General features: G+C 61.2%; 1 protein-coding gene across 1 annotated transcript; it reads left to right on the forward strand.

The window, feature by feature from the left end:
* Positions 1 to 675: 675 nt before the first annotated feature.
* NPTX1 (neuronal pentraxin 1) lies at positions 676 to 10,110 on the forward strand. Its single transcript, XM_047708811.1, has 5 exons — positions 676 to 1,167; positions 1,455 to 1,662; positions 3,714 to 3,958; positions 5,100 to 5,279; positions 6,020 to 10,110. Exons 1-5 carry the CDS (start codon positions 724 to 726, stop codon positions 6,581 to 6,583), a joined length of 1,641 nt encoding a protein of 546 aa, XP_047564767.1. The 5' UTR covers positions 676 to 723; the 3' UTR covers positions 6,584 to 10,110.
* Positions 10,111 to 14,887: the final 4,777 nt, after the last annotated feature.

A 14,887-nucleotide genomic window follows, 5' to 3' on the forward strand; every position in this document is an offset into this window, starting at 1 on the left:
CCGATCCCAGGTATAGACCGGCTTTCCAACCCCACATGCGCATCCAAGAACCGTGCGGCAGCGCCGCGACCCCCTCTCTGGACTCGGCGGCGGCGCAAGGCTCCGCTCCCCAGCGCTCCTCACCCGACGCGCGAGTGTAGCCGCTTTGAGCCCTTGGGGACCCGGTCCCGCCTTGAACGCCCCCGGCCCGGCCCCCGAGAGTGTTCTGTGGGGCCAAGCGGGTTGAACCGAATTCTGTCTCGCGGGCCAGCCGCGGCCTCCCGCCCGCCCACAACCCCGTCGGAGACTTGGGGACATCATGCAGGTGGCCCATCCTGTAGTCCCAGTCCTTCCCCCGCCCCGACCCGGCTCGGGGCTCTCGGAGCCTTCGGGGAAGCGGTGCGGGCTCGGCGGGGCGGGGGGGTGCGTGGGTGGGGGAGACCGCAGGAGGCGACACCCCCCCTCCCAGCGCGCGCGAACGACCCCAGCCCGGCGCGGCGGGCCGGGCCGCAGACAATTAAAGCGGGATTCCTCCCCCGCTGACGTCGGCAGCGCCGAGGCCCCTCCCGCGGCGGCATAAAAGGCGCGGGCTCCGCAGCGCGGGCGGCAGTGAGGGCCGGGCAGCGCGGCGGTGCGGACTGCGCGGCCGAGCAGCGCGGCGCCCAGAGCGCGGGCCGCCCGCCGAGCCCCGCCGAGCCGAGCCCCAGGAGCCGAGCCGGAGCGCCGGCCCCAGCGCCCGCAGCCATGCCGGCCGGCCGCGCCGCGCGCACCTGTGCGCTGCTCGCCCTTTGCCTGCTGGGCAGCGCGGCCCAGGATTTCGGGCCGACGCGCTTCATCTGCACCTCGGTGCCGGTGGACGCCGACATGTGCGCCGCGTCCGTGGCCGCCGGCGGCGCCGAGGAGCTCCGGAGCAATGTGCTGCAGCTCCGCGAGACCGTGCTGCAGCAGAAGGAGACCATCCTGAGCCAGAAGGAGACCATTCGCGAGCTGACCACCAAGCTGGGCCGCTGCGAGAGCCAGAGCACACTGGACACGGGCGCCGGCGAGGCCCGGGCCGGCGGTGGCCGCAAGCAGCCCGGCTCGGGCAAGAACACCATGGGCGACCTGTCCCGGACGCCGGCCGCGGAGACGCTCAGCCAACTCGGGCAAACTTTGCAGTCGCTCAAAACCCGCCTGGAGAACCTCGAGGTCCGCGCGCGCGCCGCGGTCCCCCCTCCGGCTCCGGCGCCCCTCTGCCCTGCCCCACCCCCACTCCCGACCCTGCCCGACACCCCCACTCCCCCCTCGGCCGGGCGCTGGTGCCCGGCCGGGGCCCGCCGGGAGCCTGAGGGGCCCCGCAAACGGCCACTCGCCCGAGCTCCCAGCCAGACCGCCCCCGCATTCGCCCTGAGGGGACCGCGCCGCCGGCCTCCCGGCTCGGTCCCCGCGCCGCGCGCGTAACGGTGTGGTCTCCCTCCGCCCTTGCACCCCCGCAGCAGTACAGCCGGCTCAATTCCTCCAGCCAGACCAACAGCCTCAAGGACCTGCTGCAGAGCAAGATCGATGACCTGGAGAGGCAGGTGCTGTCTCGGGTGAACACTCTGGAGGAGGGCAAGGGCGGCCCCAGGAACGACACGGAGGAGAGGGTCAAGATCGAGAGCGCCCTGACCTCCCTGCACCAGCGGATCAGCGAGCTGGAGAAAGGTAACTGGCCGGGAGGAGTGTGGGTGGGGGCTGCTGGCTGCCCGGCTGGTGGGACCCTGCCTCAGGTCGGGGCTTCCTGCAGGGCTCCGCTCCAGGCTGTCAAAGCCTGAAGCTTCTCCACCCCTCCAGCCCTTCCCGCTTCCTGAGTCCCTGCCCTGGGTTTGGGGTTTCCAGCCTGTGTTCCTGATGGGGCGGGGCCCCCTGGGCTGGGGACAAATGGAGGGAGGGGAGGCGGAGTGAGGAAGGCATCGATTGTTGTGGTCGGCACCCCTCAACACACACACAGGAAGGATTTTTCCAAGTCCGATCTTCAGTAAGTTTGCGCTGTGGCTGTGGTGCTCCCTGGTAAGAAAGACTGACTCTAGCTGGTCCCCAACCCCAGCACGGAATGGGGTGCAGGCTGGGGATGGTCTGTTTTCTCCCACCTCCAGGGCACCACTGTTGTCCTCTGGGGATCTCCGGGTTCCCCCCTTTAGTTGAGCCCCTCCCCGTGGTCTTATTTTCTGAATGACTCGAGTGCTAGCATCCTACATGTCCTGTGGTTCCTGGGTCACCAACTGTGGCCAGCCCCACCTGCACTCTGGGGCTCACAGATGAGCTGGGCTCAGGCTTGAAGTCGCAGAAATCAAACAAGGTTGTAAAAGGGGGGGGTGTTCCTAGGCTTGGAGCAGGGCCACGTGACCCCTCTTGGACGGCAAAATGTGCTGGATGGATTTAAACAGTGCCATCTTAAGGCACGTTATATAACTGAAAAACAGATCAGGGGAAGGGACGGGGGAGGGAGGGGGGAGGGAAGGAGGGGAGATTGCGGGGAATGAAAAACAGCCCCTAGAGAGGCCAGGGGCTGGATCTGCTCCAAGGGGTGTTTGGGGGGGCAGGAATACAAGCTGGAGATGGTTGGGGGGGCACTGAGGGGACCAGCCCTGCCGTTCCCTGATAGCTGAATGGATTGGGGGGGGGGTTGCTGGCCCAGCAGGACGCCTTCTAGAAATAATTCTTGGCCTGGGGGGCCTGTTTCCTTCTGGACTCCCTGGCAAGCCCCAGCACACCCAGGAGCTGGCAGGTGTGTGTCTTCCTGGCTCTGGGCCCGGTGCCTGTGCCCACTGCTGGGTTGGAATGTTTTGCCTGGAGTCAGTCACACCAAACCCAGGGCCACAGCTACAGTGCGTGTGTGGGCTGGGAGGGGGCAGACAAGCATTCCCTGAGACATCCCTGGCAGGCAGGGAGCTGGTGCTGTTGGGTAAAGGGAGGCTTTTAGGCCAGGAGCCTGATTTTTCAGGAAATGCAGAGGAAGCTTTCCCTGAGAATGAGTGGCCCCGTCCTCAAAGCAGTCACCTTGGGGGGCCCTGGCTACAGGGCCGACTCCTTGCTCCCTGCTGCCCTGCCCTCTCGGCAGGGCTCCAAGCAGAGCTGCTGGATGAGCCTCAGGAAGCCGTCTTTCCCTCCTGTAGGGAAGATAGGGTTCTAGAAAGAGCCAGAGTCCTCAGGGCTCACTGACTGGTTCAGAAGAGCCAGCAGGGCCTGCAGCACACCCTGGCGTCGAGGGGAGTGAGCTGGGCACCAGGCGCCCACTTGTCTCCGGTGGGAATCCACGAGGAGACTTTGTGAACCATATCCAGGAACCAGGTCTGCCGAAGGGACTGTGCTGGGGGCAGCCCCCTCTTTCAGGCTGGAGGAGACCTCCTCCCTCTGTGGCCACACCACCAAGGTCCAATAGCACCCCCCCCCCACCATTGTGCAGGGACGCATTCCCTGCCCAAGCCCACGTGGTCTCTGTATCCCCATCCCAGCCTCCCCAGGGGCTGCATGTGAGCCTGAGCGGAGAGCAGGAGATCTTGGGTCAGCTTTTTTGTTCTGGCCCCGTGCCCTCGGGCAGGGCAAAGCACTTGACCCTGCTGGGCCTCCCTCTCAGCGGCTAGAGAATGGAGATGAGTCTGCTCCTGGCTTCCCAGAGCGGGAGGGGGCGGGGGACGGCAGGAGTGCTGAATGGGTTTCCAACGGGAACAAAGGCTTTGAGTACAGATGACAGGACTGTGTCCTGTTCTCTCTAGGTCAGAAGGACAACCGCCCCGGGGACAAGTTCCAGCTCACATTCCCGCTGCGGACCAACTACATGTACGCCAAGGTGAAGAAGAGCCTGCCGGAGATGTACGCCTTCACCGTGTGCATGTGGCTCAAGTCCAGCGCGGCCCCTGGGGTGGGCACGCCCTTCTCCTACGCCGTGCCAGGCCAGGCTAACGAGCTGGTCCTCATCGAGTGGGGCAGCAATCCCATGGAGATCCTCATCAACGACAAGGTAGAGCCCCCCACCCCCAGCCGCCTGGTCTCGCAGGACAGCAGAGTGAGGCCCCCAGGGCCCCGCCCCCAGCCCAGCTGCTGGGCCTGCTCTGCAGCCACAGATGCTTGTGGGGGGCGGCTGGGGGCACCAGAAGGGCCAGTCAAGCAGGACTGGGGGAGGTGGAGGGGAGACGAGAAGGAGGGGCGCCCCTGCCCACACTCCATGAATAGTGCGAAGCTGGGACTTTCCCCGACTGGGGTGGGGGGTGTTGGGGGGAAGGTGCCCCGTCCCTCCCATTGAACCCCGGCTCCTCCTCCCCCAGCTCCGTGTAAGTGGAGGACCCCAGAGGCTCTCAGGGGTGAAGCTACCCCAGAGGTTCTCCCAGGGCCCAGATTGATCCTGCTCAACCCCTCAGCCCTGGGGGGAGGCCACATGCGGCTGAGCCCTTGGAGGGCGCAGCCTTTTCCCTCTGGGGAGGCTTCCAAGTCCCGGGTCTCTGGGGCAGCACGGGCAGGGACCATCTCCAGCCCTGGCCGGGAACTGGAATCCAAGCCCCGCTGTTGAGGCCTGGACCAGAAACGGTGGTTCCTTTCTGGGCCCCATGTCCCCACATCACAGGGTGTGCGGGTCCTTTTGTCTCCCGCACCATCCGACACCGCCCCCCATGCTAGAGACAGAGGGGAGTCCCAGGGCTGAGGCCTGGTGCGTGGCTCCTGCTGTCTGAGTCTCGGCAGAGGCTGTGCGGGTGTAGACCCAGCAAATCTGGCAATTTCGTGGTGGAGGAGAGCCGAGAGGCCCAGACCGCAGCAGTGAGCTGAGCCCCCGGCGGTGGGACTCCTCCTCCCAGGGCTGGTTGGGTAGACCGAGCAGAGAAGGGGGAGGGTGAGGAGGGGGAGGCCATTGTGCATTCAGGTCCATCCCAGGGTCCCCTTGACAAATCGTCCTGTTTCCCTTGTGACTCCGTGACCCGTCGGTGGATGGGGCTGGCGGACGATAAGGTCGCCGGGGCAGGTGCTGAGAGAATTCAGAGTCACTCTTGGTTATTTATTTTAAACACGGTGATGGGAAGAGTCATGGTGGACACGGCGCATGGTGACGATCATTGATCTGCGCTTTGCCCCTGAACTTGTCACACCGTGTGTGTCCTCCTTCCTCCCAGGTGGCCAAGCTGCCCTTCGTGATCAATGACGGCCAGTGGCACCATATCTGCGTCACCTGGACCACCCGGGACGGGGTCTGGGAAGCCTACCAGGATGGCACCCAGGGTGGCAATGGCGAGAACCTAGCCCCCTACCACCCCATCAAGCCGCAGGGGGTCCTGGTGCTGGGCCAGGAGCAGGTAAGGGCCTGGGGGCTGGGCCGGATGGGGATGCTGGTTGCAGGGGGAGCCCCAGAACCAGAGGAGGGACAGCCAGGGTGCCTGAACAGGGACGAGGGGGAGAAGGAGGGAATGGGTCAGAGAGGGACATGGTTCCCCCATTCCCAGAAAGAGCCGAGGGAAACAAGGTACGCAGTGGTTTGGGCCAAGTCCCTGCCTTGGGGGGGCTTCTCCGGCAGTACGAGCGGGGTCGGTCTTGTCTCAATGCTCTGGGGGCCGCCACACTTTCTTTGGCACGGAAAGGCCAGTCTGCCTTTAGCGATGCATAATTTATTTCCTGGAAGCGGATTGTCTCCCCTTGGGCACTCGGAGGGACACACCAGTGGGAGGGCCCCAGGCCTTCTGTTCCCGTGGGGCTCGGCAGAGGTGACATCTGAGCTCGTCCAGGCAGGGGGAGCAGCAGCGGTTCTCCCAGGGCCCTGCTCCCATGGTGGCACATGGTGCGAGTGGACCCTCTCACCGGCCAAGGGACAGGCCACACGTCAGGCAGAGTCCAGATGTCCCTGGGAGATGGTCTGCACCCAGGACAGACAGAGGTGGCCAGTAGTGGCCCTTTTCCTGGGCTCCCAGAGATAGGACATGACAGGGTACCTCGAGGTCAACGTGAGAGCCCCTGATGGGGGAGACACGGGCATGTGCCCCCTCGAGAGGCCCCCCCACCCTCACAGCCCTCCACACTCACCCTCTGCTTTTCTCCAAAGGACACCTTGGGCGGCGGGTTTGACGCCACCCAAGCGTTCGTGGGCGAGCTGGCACACTTCAACATCTGGGACCGCAAGCTGACCCCCGGGGAGGTGTACAACCTGGCCACCTGCAGCCCCAAGGCCCTTTCTGGGAACGTCATCGCCTGGGCCGAGTCCCACATCGAGATCTACGGGGAGCCACCAAGTGGACATTCGAAGCCTGTCGCCAGATCAACTGAGGCTCCTGCCCAGCGGAGCCTCCTGCCCTCGGGCCGGCCCGCCCGCCTCCCCCCTGCTTGTGCGGTGATGACTCCCTCGCGTCTTCTTCTCTCCCTCTCCCCAGGAGTGACTCAAGGCCCACGCACGCGCACGCACACAGCCCGGGTCGCCCTCGTGCCCGGGAGGCACCCCCAGGGTCTCAGCCCACCCCGTTCCCCGGTGGCTGCAGCACGGGGCCAGGCAGACGTAGGTGAGGATGTGCGTGTGCGGCGGGTGCGTGTCGGGGGGAGGCGCTTTCCTCCAGAAGGAGCTGCCTCCTTTCCTCCTTCCTCTGTGGTGTTGGGAAAGCTTGCGACAGGCTGAGCATCAGCACTTGGGACCCTGTGAGCTGCCCCCGGGCCTCGGGGCCTCCTCCACACGCACGTCTGTCTTGGCAAACCTTTTCCAGAGCCACATCTCTACCGGGAAAAAAAATGTCTCAGCGGTTGGTTCGAGGCCGGGGGGCTCTCCACAGAGAATTTCTCTTTCCTGTTGGGAGCCAATTCTCTCTGACCCGGGCCTGGGATGGCAGCTCGTGAGGCAGGGAGAGTCTGTGGAGGGTTGGGGGGTGGGGCTGGCCTCAGGAGGTGGGCGGACCCCGTCCGGTGCCCAGGCGGCGCCCCTGCGGGTGGCGTCTGGGGCAGCGCTGGGCCTGGGGAGCTGGTTTGCATGCCCAGCTCTCTGGTTCTGGCCCAGGACCGGGTCTCCGGCCCACAGTCACGCACCCTCTCGAGGGAGCCATCCCTCCCTTTTGGCTGTCTGCTCGTGCCCCTGGGAAGGCTGTGGAAGCCAGCCTTCCCTGGCCCCTCTCCTTTGGCCTCTGGCAGTGGGAGCCCAGAGGCGTCCATGGGTCAGCTCGACAGGGGACCTTTGAGACAAGGAAACCCACATTCTGATTGAGACCCAGCCAGTCAGGGCCGATGACACTGGAACCGGACCCGTCAATGAGAAGGTCCAAGCTAATTTTGACAGCCATAGTCCTCCCCCGCTCCCAGGCCCGGGTCCGTGGGCACCGTGAGTCCTCCACGGGCTCGGGCCCTCTGGAGGCCTCCCACACAGGGCCTGGCGGCCAGCGCTGGGGCCTGAAGCCCGCTCCCCCTGCTTCACAGGGCTCCGGTCCTGCAGCAGCCCCCAGCCTGTCACCAGCCGGTGACACTGAGACACGACCAGTGTCTAGAACGTTGGACTTTATTTTCCCCCATGAAAAGCACCCACACGCATTTCCTTCTAGTCCTTCTAAGGCAGGGGGAAATGCGTGTGTGTGTGCGTGTGCGTCTCTGTGTGTGTGTGTGTGTGTGTGTGTGTGTGTGCATGCGCGCCCGCGCACATTGAGAGAGAGAAGAAGAGCACTAAGACGGGCCGCGCCCCGGGTGGGCTCCTTGCTCCGTCGTCCCACCTGGGGGTCGCACGCCTTGAGGGCACCCCGGACTCTGTCACCGGGAGTCTAATTAGCAGAACGCTGGCGAGTCTTTCTAGAAATTCTCCCTCACTGTCTGGCTCGTGTGCAGCTACAGACATTCCTTTGGGAGGAGCAGGTGTTCCCCGTCCTTGGCTCCTTCCAGGGGCACCTGTCTCCTCACGCACAGGTCCCTGTTGCGTCGGAAACCTCGTGCATCTGTGTGCGTCTGTGTTGGTGTCTCCGTGCTCGTGTCCGCGTGGGTGTGTGCGTGGCACCCGGTCGCCTAGCTGTGGCGCGCACTCCTGCTCAGCGGGTGCGGTCCGGGCGCCGTGCTACGTGCTGTGGCTCAACAGTGGCTTTTTCTGAGACCCTTGTGCTTCGTCCGAGCCCGTCGGGTTGTGGCATCTTTGGATCTGCAGGGATCTTCTCTGTTTGCATGTTCCCCGGGGTGGCGCGTCCCTGGCTCCCTCGGTCTGATGTGCGTCCCCTGCCTGCATGAACTTCTGGTTCCGTGTCGTGTGCCCAGTGCCACCCATCGTCCTGTGACCATCCGCGTAGCTACTGAGAAATCTCTGGAGAAGCAAGCCAAGGGTGTCGGGGGAGGTCATGGGAGGGACCCATATCCCTCTCCCTCCTCCCCACTCCCCAAACACACCAACAAGTGTTTTTCACGTGTAGGTTGACAAGGAGCCTAAACAAAGCCCATGACTGGGACAGAGCGAGAGCTTGGAATCACCCCTCTAGACCAGGTCGGCCCCACCCCTCACTTGGCCCCCCTCTCAGCTGCTGCTTAGGCAAGGCTCAGAGGGGGCTGGGTGCTGTCCTGCCAGCACCCCCCACCAGCCCCTGCCGATCGCGGACCCCAGACCACCCTCCGCCCTCGTGGCCGGGGTGGGAGCTGTCCGTCAGGACCACAAGCCATCCTCTGCCCTAGCTAGAGACGGGCAGAGCACACCCCAGACGCTATGCCTACTGTCCCTTTGGCCTCCGGCCTGTTCACCTTCCTGGCCCTCCCTTGACGCCCCTGCGGTGCCAGGGACAGAAGCTGACATTCGGCTCCCTCCCCGCCTCTAGCTGGAGCCTGTGCCAAGCCCCTTGACTCCCTCACTGTGTTAACATTTGGCACTTTGCCGGCCCCAAGAAAGGTCGATGACACAGCCACAAATCTAATCCACGTAGTCTCCCATCTCCTCCTTAATCTGATCGACACTCCCTCTTGCACTGAATAACACATGCCTATCTCAGGTAAGAAGTTTTATAAACTAAGAAGACACACAGCACTGCCGAGGCGGTGTTAGCTCTTGCCGAGCTGGTGTCCCACAGCTCCCTGGGGGTCCGAGGTGGGGGAGCTGCCGACAGAGGCTCTCCGGGCTCTCGGAGCTTAGATCCCACTGGAATCGTAAGCCTTCTTGCTTTTGATAACACAGTATTATTTCTCTTACTGTAGAAGAAAAAGTTTATTACCAAACAAGAGTATTTTTATGAAAGAAAAGGACAAACCTATAAAATTAACTCACCTTATATCTCCCTGGAAAATACTTTCAGGCTCCGCCAAAACATAGGACTGAAAGCATGTATTTTGGAAGAAAGAGATACATTTTGTATGCTTTCTTTTCCTTTTGTAGATTCCCCGTTTATTTTCTAAGAGTGCAAAGATCACTTTGTCACCAGCCCTGGGACCTGAGACCAAGGGGGTGTCTTGTGGGCAGTGAAGAGGGGGGAGAGGCTGGCGTGAGGTTCAGTCATTCTAATGAGCTCCAAAGAGGGGCCGCCTGCGCTCAGAGGTGTTGGGGACCAGGATGCGAATTGGCCATTTATGGTAGACCCTTTGCCTCGGAGCTGGCTTAAGTCGAGGACTTGATCAGTTCCAATCCTGGTAGGAAAAACTAGGGTTACGTGTTGTTAACACGAAGAAGAGAGTATCCTTTAGAATTTCATGGCAACCAGAACGTGGCTTGACACAGCCGTGGTTTCATCTCTTCAAACACAGTGTGTAAGTTTATTCAGCTAATGACAGGAAATGTGTCACTTCCATGCACCGTGGACTTAAGTGCAATTTGTTGAAGGGGAACAAGTCATTGAGGAGGAAAAAAAAAAAAAAAGCCCAATACTTAGAGTCCCAATCTTGTCTTATTTGCCAAAAAAAAAAAAAAAAAAAAAAATCCAACAAAGCAAACCCCCTCTGGTTGATATTGTTATAATGTATATACTGTATAATATGAGAATATCGATGTATCTTACTTTTTCATTATTTGCTAACCAAAGCTGTACATTTTTCATATGATCTGCAGCCTTTTGGGTATCAAATGGGTCAAAACCATGGGACCTGCCACCTCCCATCAGCAATTCTGGAAATGCACTATTTCTACTGGTATTGCTTTTTTTTTCATTTTCTTGCTGAAACGACATGAATTGTTGAGTTTATTTTTACACAGTAAAGAGTGAAGAAAGACGGTGGTCTGCATGGAGTGTCTCTTTTCTCAAGCTTGCCAGTGTCCCCCCGACCTGCCTCGGGGAGGGGCACCCAGGAACCCCCACCTGCTGGGCCGTGCAAGCCTCGTGTTTGTGTGGCACTGCGCCCTCGGGGGTTCCATAGCCTTTACTGACACTGGGACGCGGCAGGCGGGGGCTCCCCCGTTCACAGGTGCAGCTGACATGGAGGCAGAAGGAGGGCAAGGGACCCCCAGCTGGGTGAAGCCAGCTTGGGGTGCAGAGTAACCCCCTCTTCCTCGCCTCCCCTGCAGTCCTGCTCCCTCCTGGGCGAATGGACCATCCCACTGCCGACTGGGTCGCAGCCAGTAGTTGGTTGCCTCCCCTCTTCTAGAGTTCCCAGGCCCCTTCCCTGCACTCAGGGACAAATATCCCCAGGTCCACATAACCAGGGAAGGGGGTGCTTTGGGAACCCTGAGTGCTGGCCAGAGCTTCCCTGCCACTCGCAAGCCAAGCTAGGCTCTGGACAGGCCTAGACCTTGGGAGCGGCTCCAAAGTGACCAAGAACCAAAACAGCCCACCTGGCTGGTGGGTCTCCCCACACCCCAAAACACACACACACACCCCCGCTGGCTCCACAGACAGGACGAGCCCCTCTAGCTGCTCACTGACACGGACGCGTGGACTGCAGACGGGCCTACGCCTTTGGCCTTGCCCACAGACTTCCTTCCCCTGCAGTGGCGTGCTCTGTCCGGGACTTGGGACCTGGGGTTTGCTGGGGTGTGAGCGACCCGCCTGTTCCCAGTGAGGTTCGGAGGGAGGAGTTGAGGCCTCTGCAGGGCTGTTCTCCCTGTCGGCCCTGCGGGAGGAGCCTGTGTCCTCCAGAGCAGCCTTCGTGGGGGCGGTGTCCTCCTGCAGACCTCACACACGGCCCCCGTGGCCAGGCCCTGGGGTGTCCCCAGTCCCTGCAGCCCCAGTGGACACGCCACCTCTTTGCCTCTCGCTCAGGGAAGCACGTGGTTATGCCCGTGATAACATCTTCAGTTTCTAATCTCTGTGAAGAGCTCATTCAAAAACTCGGGTGTTTTTTGTGTGTGTTTTTTTTTTTAATTTAAAGATTTTATTTATTTATTTGACAGACAGAGATCACAAGTAGGCAGAGAGGCAGGCAGAGAGAGAGGGGGAAGCAGGCTCCCCGCTGAGCAGAGAGCCCGATGCGGGGCTCGATCCCAGGACTCTGGGATCATGACCTGAGCCGACGGCAGAGGCTTTAACCCACTGAGCCACCCAGGCGCCCCCAAAAACTCGGGTGTTTTAACCATCATTAGAAACACATTTCTTTCGGCGCCTCTCACACCTGATCCTGGCACATCAGTGAAGGACTTTAGGGGCCTCGGACTGAGCGCAGCCGCTCAGGAGGAGGCGGCCAGTCCCGGCCGGGAGCTGGTTCCTGCGGGCATCTGGGTGGAGGGACACAGGCTTAGGACTGCAAAGCTAGAGAGTATCTTGAAGTCAGTGACTCCTGCAGTCTGCCAGAGGCTGGAAGCTACTCTCAGCTTGCACACTTCTGGTGACGGGGACCTCACCGCCCCACGGAGATGGCCTGTCCTGCTTTCAGAGAGCTGCATCGGGGGTTTCCGTTCATCGTTCTGTCTGTTCTCTTTCTTGTATGTCGTGCTCCGTTCCTCAGCTGGACCCGCAGGCTTCTCCCATCTGTCCCCACATGTGAAGACAGCCACCGTGGGCCCTGAGTCTTCACCGTCCCTCAGCCATCCAACCACATGGGGCAAGGGGCGACCTGTCTCATCCGCGGCTTTGTCTAACTCTGCCCTCGAGGAGGGAGAAATTCTATATCCAAGGCCTATGAGATGTCTGGGCTGGGAGAACCTTGAGTGTCAACTAGTTCAAGACTTCTGCCTTCTGGGGGGGGATCGAGACCCAGGGAGACTGAACTGACAGCCACAGAGCTCGTGTGTGCCAGGCCGGAATCAGAACTCGGAATTCCCGACTCCTGGCCCAGTGCTCTCCCGGCCTGCCTCCCACCATCACCCCCACCTGTAACGTGAGGCTGACAGCCGCACCGGGCAGGCTTGTGAAGAGAGGACGCACAGGTGTGTGCACAGGGCCGGCCCCAGAGCAGGTAAACACCGGGGCTGGGCCCCCCCTTTCTGCATCACCAAGACCCCTCCTCCAGGTTCCACTCGAGAAGGCTGGCCCTTGCCCCTCATGGCCCCACAGGGCCTTCCCAAAGACTGTCCCCTGCTGGGGTCCTAAATCCTCAAAGGGAGCTGGGAAAGGAAGCCCAGGTTACGGGGTGTGGTCTTCCCAGGTTGGGGGTTGGGCCGTGGGACATCTTGGCACATCTTGGTTGCAGCCCTGGGGCCCTGTGACTCCGAGGGAATGTGGTCCGCGTCAGCATCTCAGAAGGCCTTGGAGGCCAGTCGTCCTCTCCTGGCGGCTCGGGAAGGCGGCTTTCCCCCAGCCCTCCCCACCACCACCCGGGACCCCGGAGGCTCAGCCTGCATGGCTGACCTGCTCTGGAGCTCATCACACTCCCTCCCGGACGAGGGGGAACAGAGAAGCACCAACAGACAGACCGGATGGGGCTGGGTCTGGGGGTGTGACTTGAAGTAATCCGCTGCAAGTACAAGGTCGAAGTCCTGTGTTTTGCCTTAAACTGCGATGCAGATCTGCTTCCTCCTCCTCCTCAGACCCCTCCCTGTCCCGTCCAGGTCCCCGCTGTAGGGGCAGGTGCTCACATCCCCCCGGCATAGGAGACAGGGTAAGTAAGGCCAGAGGGTCTCTGTAGGCCCTTCGAGCTGTCCCTGAGGCTGAAGCTCCAGCCTTCCCAATCCTTGGTACCAGGTCAGTCCCTCTGCTCTGAGCCCTTCCTCTCACAGGCCCCCTGCCTCCCCATCAGCCCCCGGCCCTGGGACCTGCCCTCGCCGGACCTTTCCACAAGCCTGGCTGCCTTTCAGCATCCCCGTTGTCCATCCTCCAAGTCTCAGGCCAGACCCCTGCTCTCTCAGCCACACTCAAGTTCACATTTCCAGTCATCGGTACTGGACCCAGGTCACGGTTTCTCCCTGGAACTTCCCTAACCACCCCGGAAATCAGGGTGCACAGAGGTCCCCGGGGCAGGGCCTGCACCTCCAAGGTCCGGAGCACAGAGCTCCTTGCCGGGACCCAGTCACCCCACCCTTTATGAGCTGGGCCTCCCAGCAAGGAGAGCCTGGACACCAGGGATCTCCCTTTTGGGAAGGGTGCAGGGCATGGGGGCAGACAAGGGAGCGAGACAATGAAAAGCCACGATTCATTCATTTCTCCATGAAGGACACACGAGCAGGCACCTGGGCCCAGTGCCCGGTTGGTGGGTCTGCCAGGTGGAGGAGGGGCCGTCTCCCGAGGGTTACAGGCCAGGAGGCCCCTCTACCCAGGCGGGGGAGGGCGAGGGAGGGCGGGGGAGGGCTGGTGTGAGTTTGCAGGCTTGCATGCCGATAAGACATTGCCAAGGAAGCCGTCTGTCCCCTGTTTGATTCCCGTGCTTCTCAATTCAGGCCAAGGTGGGGGGCCATCTGCTAAAGTGGGCACAGATAAAACATTTTCACTGTGCAGAAAATTGGCTTCTGAGGGGAGGCTGTGAGCTCAGCACAGAAGCAGCCCGCAGAGTTGCTGCCAGAGGCTCTGGGCAGGGCTGGGCTGCAGGGAGAGAGGCCCTGGGGCAGCGCAGCCCTCAGGAGCACCCCTGCACTCCTGCCCCCGGCCTGGGCTCCGGCCCCAACCAACCGGTGCTCCCGGGCACCAAGCCCCTTCTTAAAACCTCGGGGCCGTGGCGTAGGGGTCTCTTCAAGTGTCTTAACAGCGTTATTGAGACGTAATTCACCCACACTCTACCCATTTAAAGTATACGATTCAATGGCTTTTACGCGTTACAGTACTAGTTTTTTTAAACGTTGCGGTAAACGCACAAACAATTTAATGTTACTCAAGTGTGCGATTGGACAGCTTTAATCACATTCATGATGTTGTGCAAACGGCACCACCATCTACTCCCCCCAGACACTCTCTCCCCGGGAAGCCTTAACATCCCATCCCCCTCCCCCAGCCCCCGGTGACCTCTAACCTGCTTTCTGTCCCTAAGAATCGGCCTCCTCCAGGCCCTTCTTAGCAGGGGGACCAGACAGCACTGGTCCTTCTGCGTCGGGCTCACTTCACTGAGGTGCGCGCTCCCTGCGGCAGGCGGCAGGCCGGCCTTCCTTTACACGGCTGAGTCGTACTCCCCCAGGCCCGAGGGTCTCCGTCCACCTGCGGATGGGCCCACCTTCCGGATGTTGTGAGCAGACCTGCTGTGCACACGGGCGCCCCGGGGTCCGTTTCAGGCCCTGCTTTCAGCTCTTTGGGGTGTACACCTAGGAGTGGGATCATCTGGGATTTCTATGTTTAGGGGCTGGGGGAGCCGCCAAACCACTTTTTATAGTGGTGGCACCGCTTTGAAGTGCCCCCAGCCGTGTTCTAGAGCTCCGATTCCTCGACCAACATTTGCTACTTCTGTTTTCTTTTGTTCTCTCCCTCTCTCTCTCTCTTGTTTTTCTCGATAGCAGCCGTCCTGATAGGTGTGAGATGGTATCTCGTGACTCTGATGTGCATTTCAGTGATCTGTGATACTGCGATACACGGGTGCGGTATCAGATACAGTGATTTTTCGTGTGCCCATTGGCCATTGGAGTATCTTCTTTGGCGAAATGTCCATTCAGATCCTCTGTCCGTTTTTCAGATCAGGTGTTTGGTTTTTTGGTTGT

Source organism: Lutra lutra, chromosome 16 (assembly GCF_902655055.1).
Source record: "Lutra lutra chromosome 16, mLutLut1.2, whole genome shotgun sequence".
Taxonomy (NCBI): domain Eukaryota; kingdom Metazoa; phylum Chordata; class Mammalia; order Carnivora; family Mustelidae; genus Lutra; species Lutra lutra.

Coding starts and splice junctions, on each gene's coding strand:
- NPTX1 (XM_047708811.1), top strand. CDS start 724: ATGCCGGCCGGCCGCGCCGCGCGCACCTGTGCGCTGCTCGCCCTTTGC. Junction 1,168..1,454: donor CCCGCCTGGAGAACCTCGAG/GTCCGCGCGCGC, acceptor GCACCCCCGCAG/CAGTACAGCCGGCTCAATTC. Junction 1,663..3,713: donor GATCAGCGAGCTGGAGAAAG/GTAACTGGCCGG, acceptor TGTTCTCTCTAG/GTCAGAAGGACAACCGCCCC.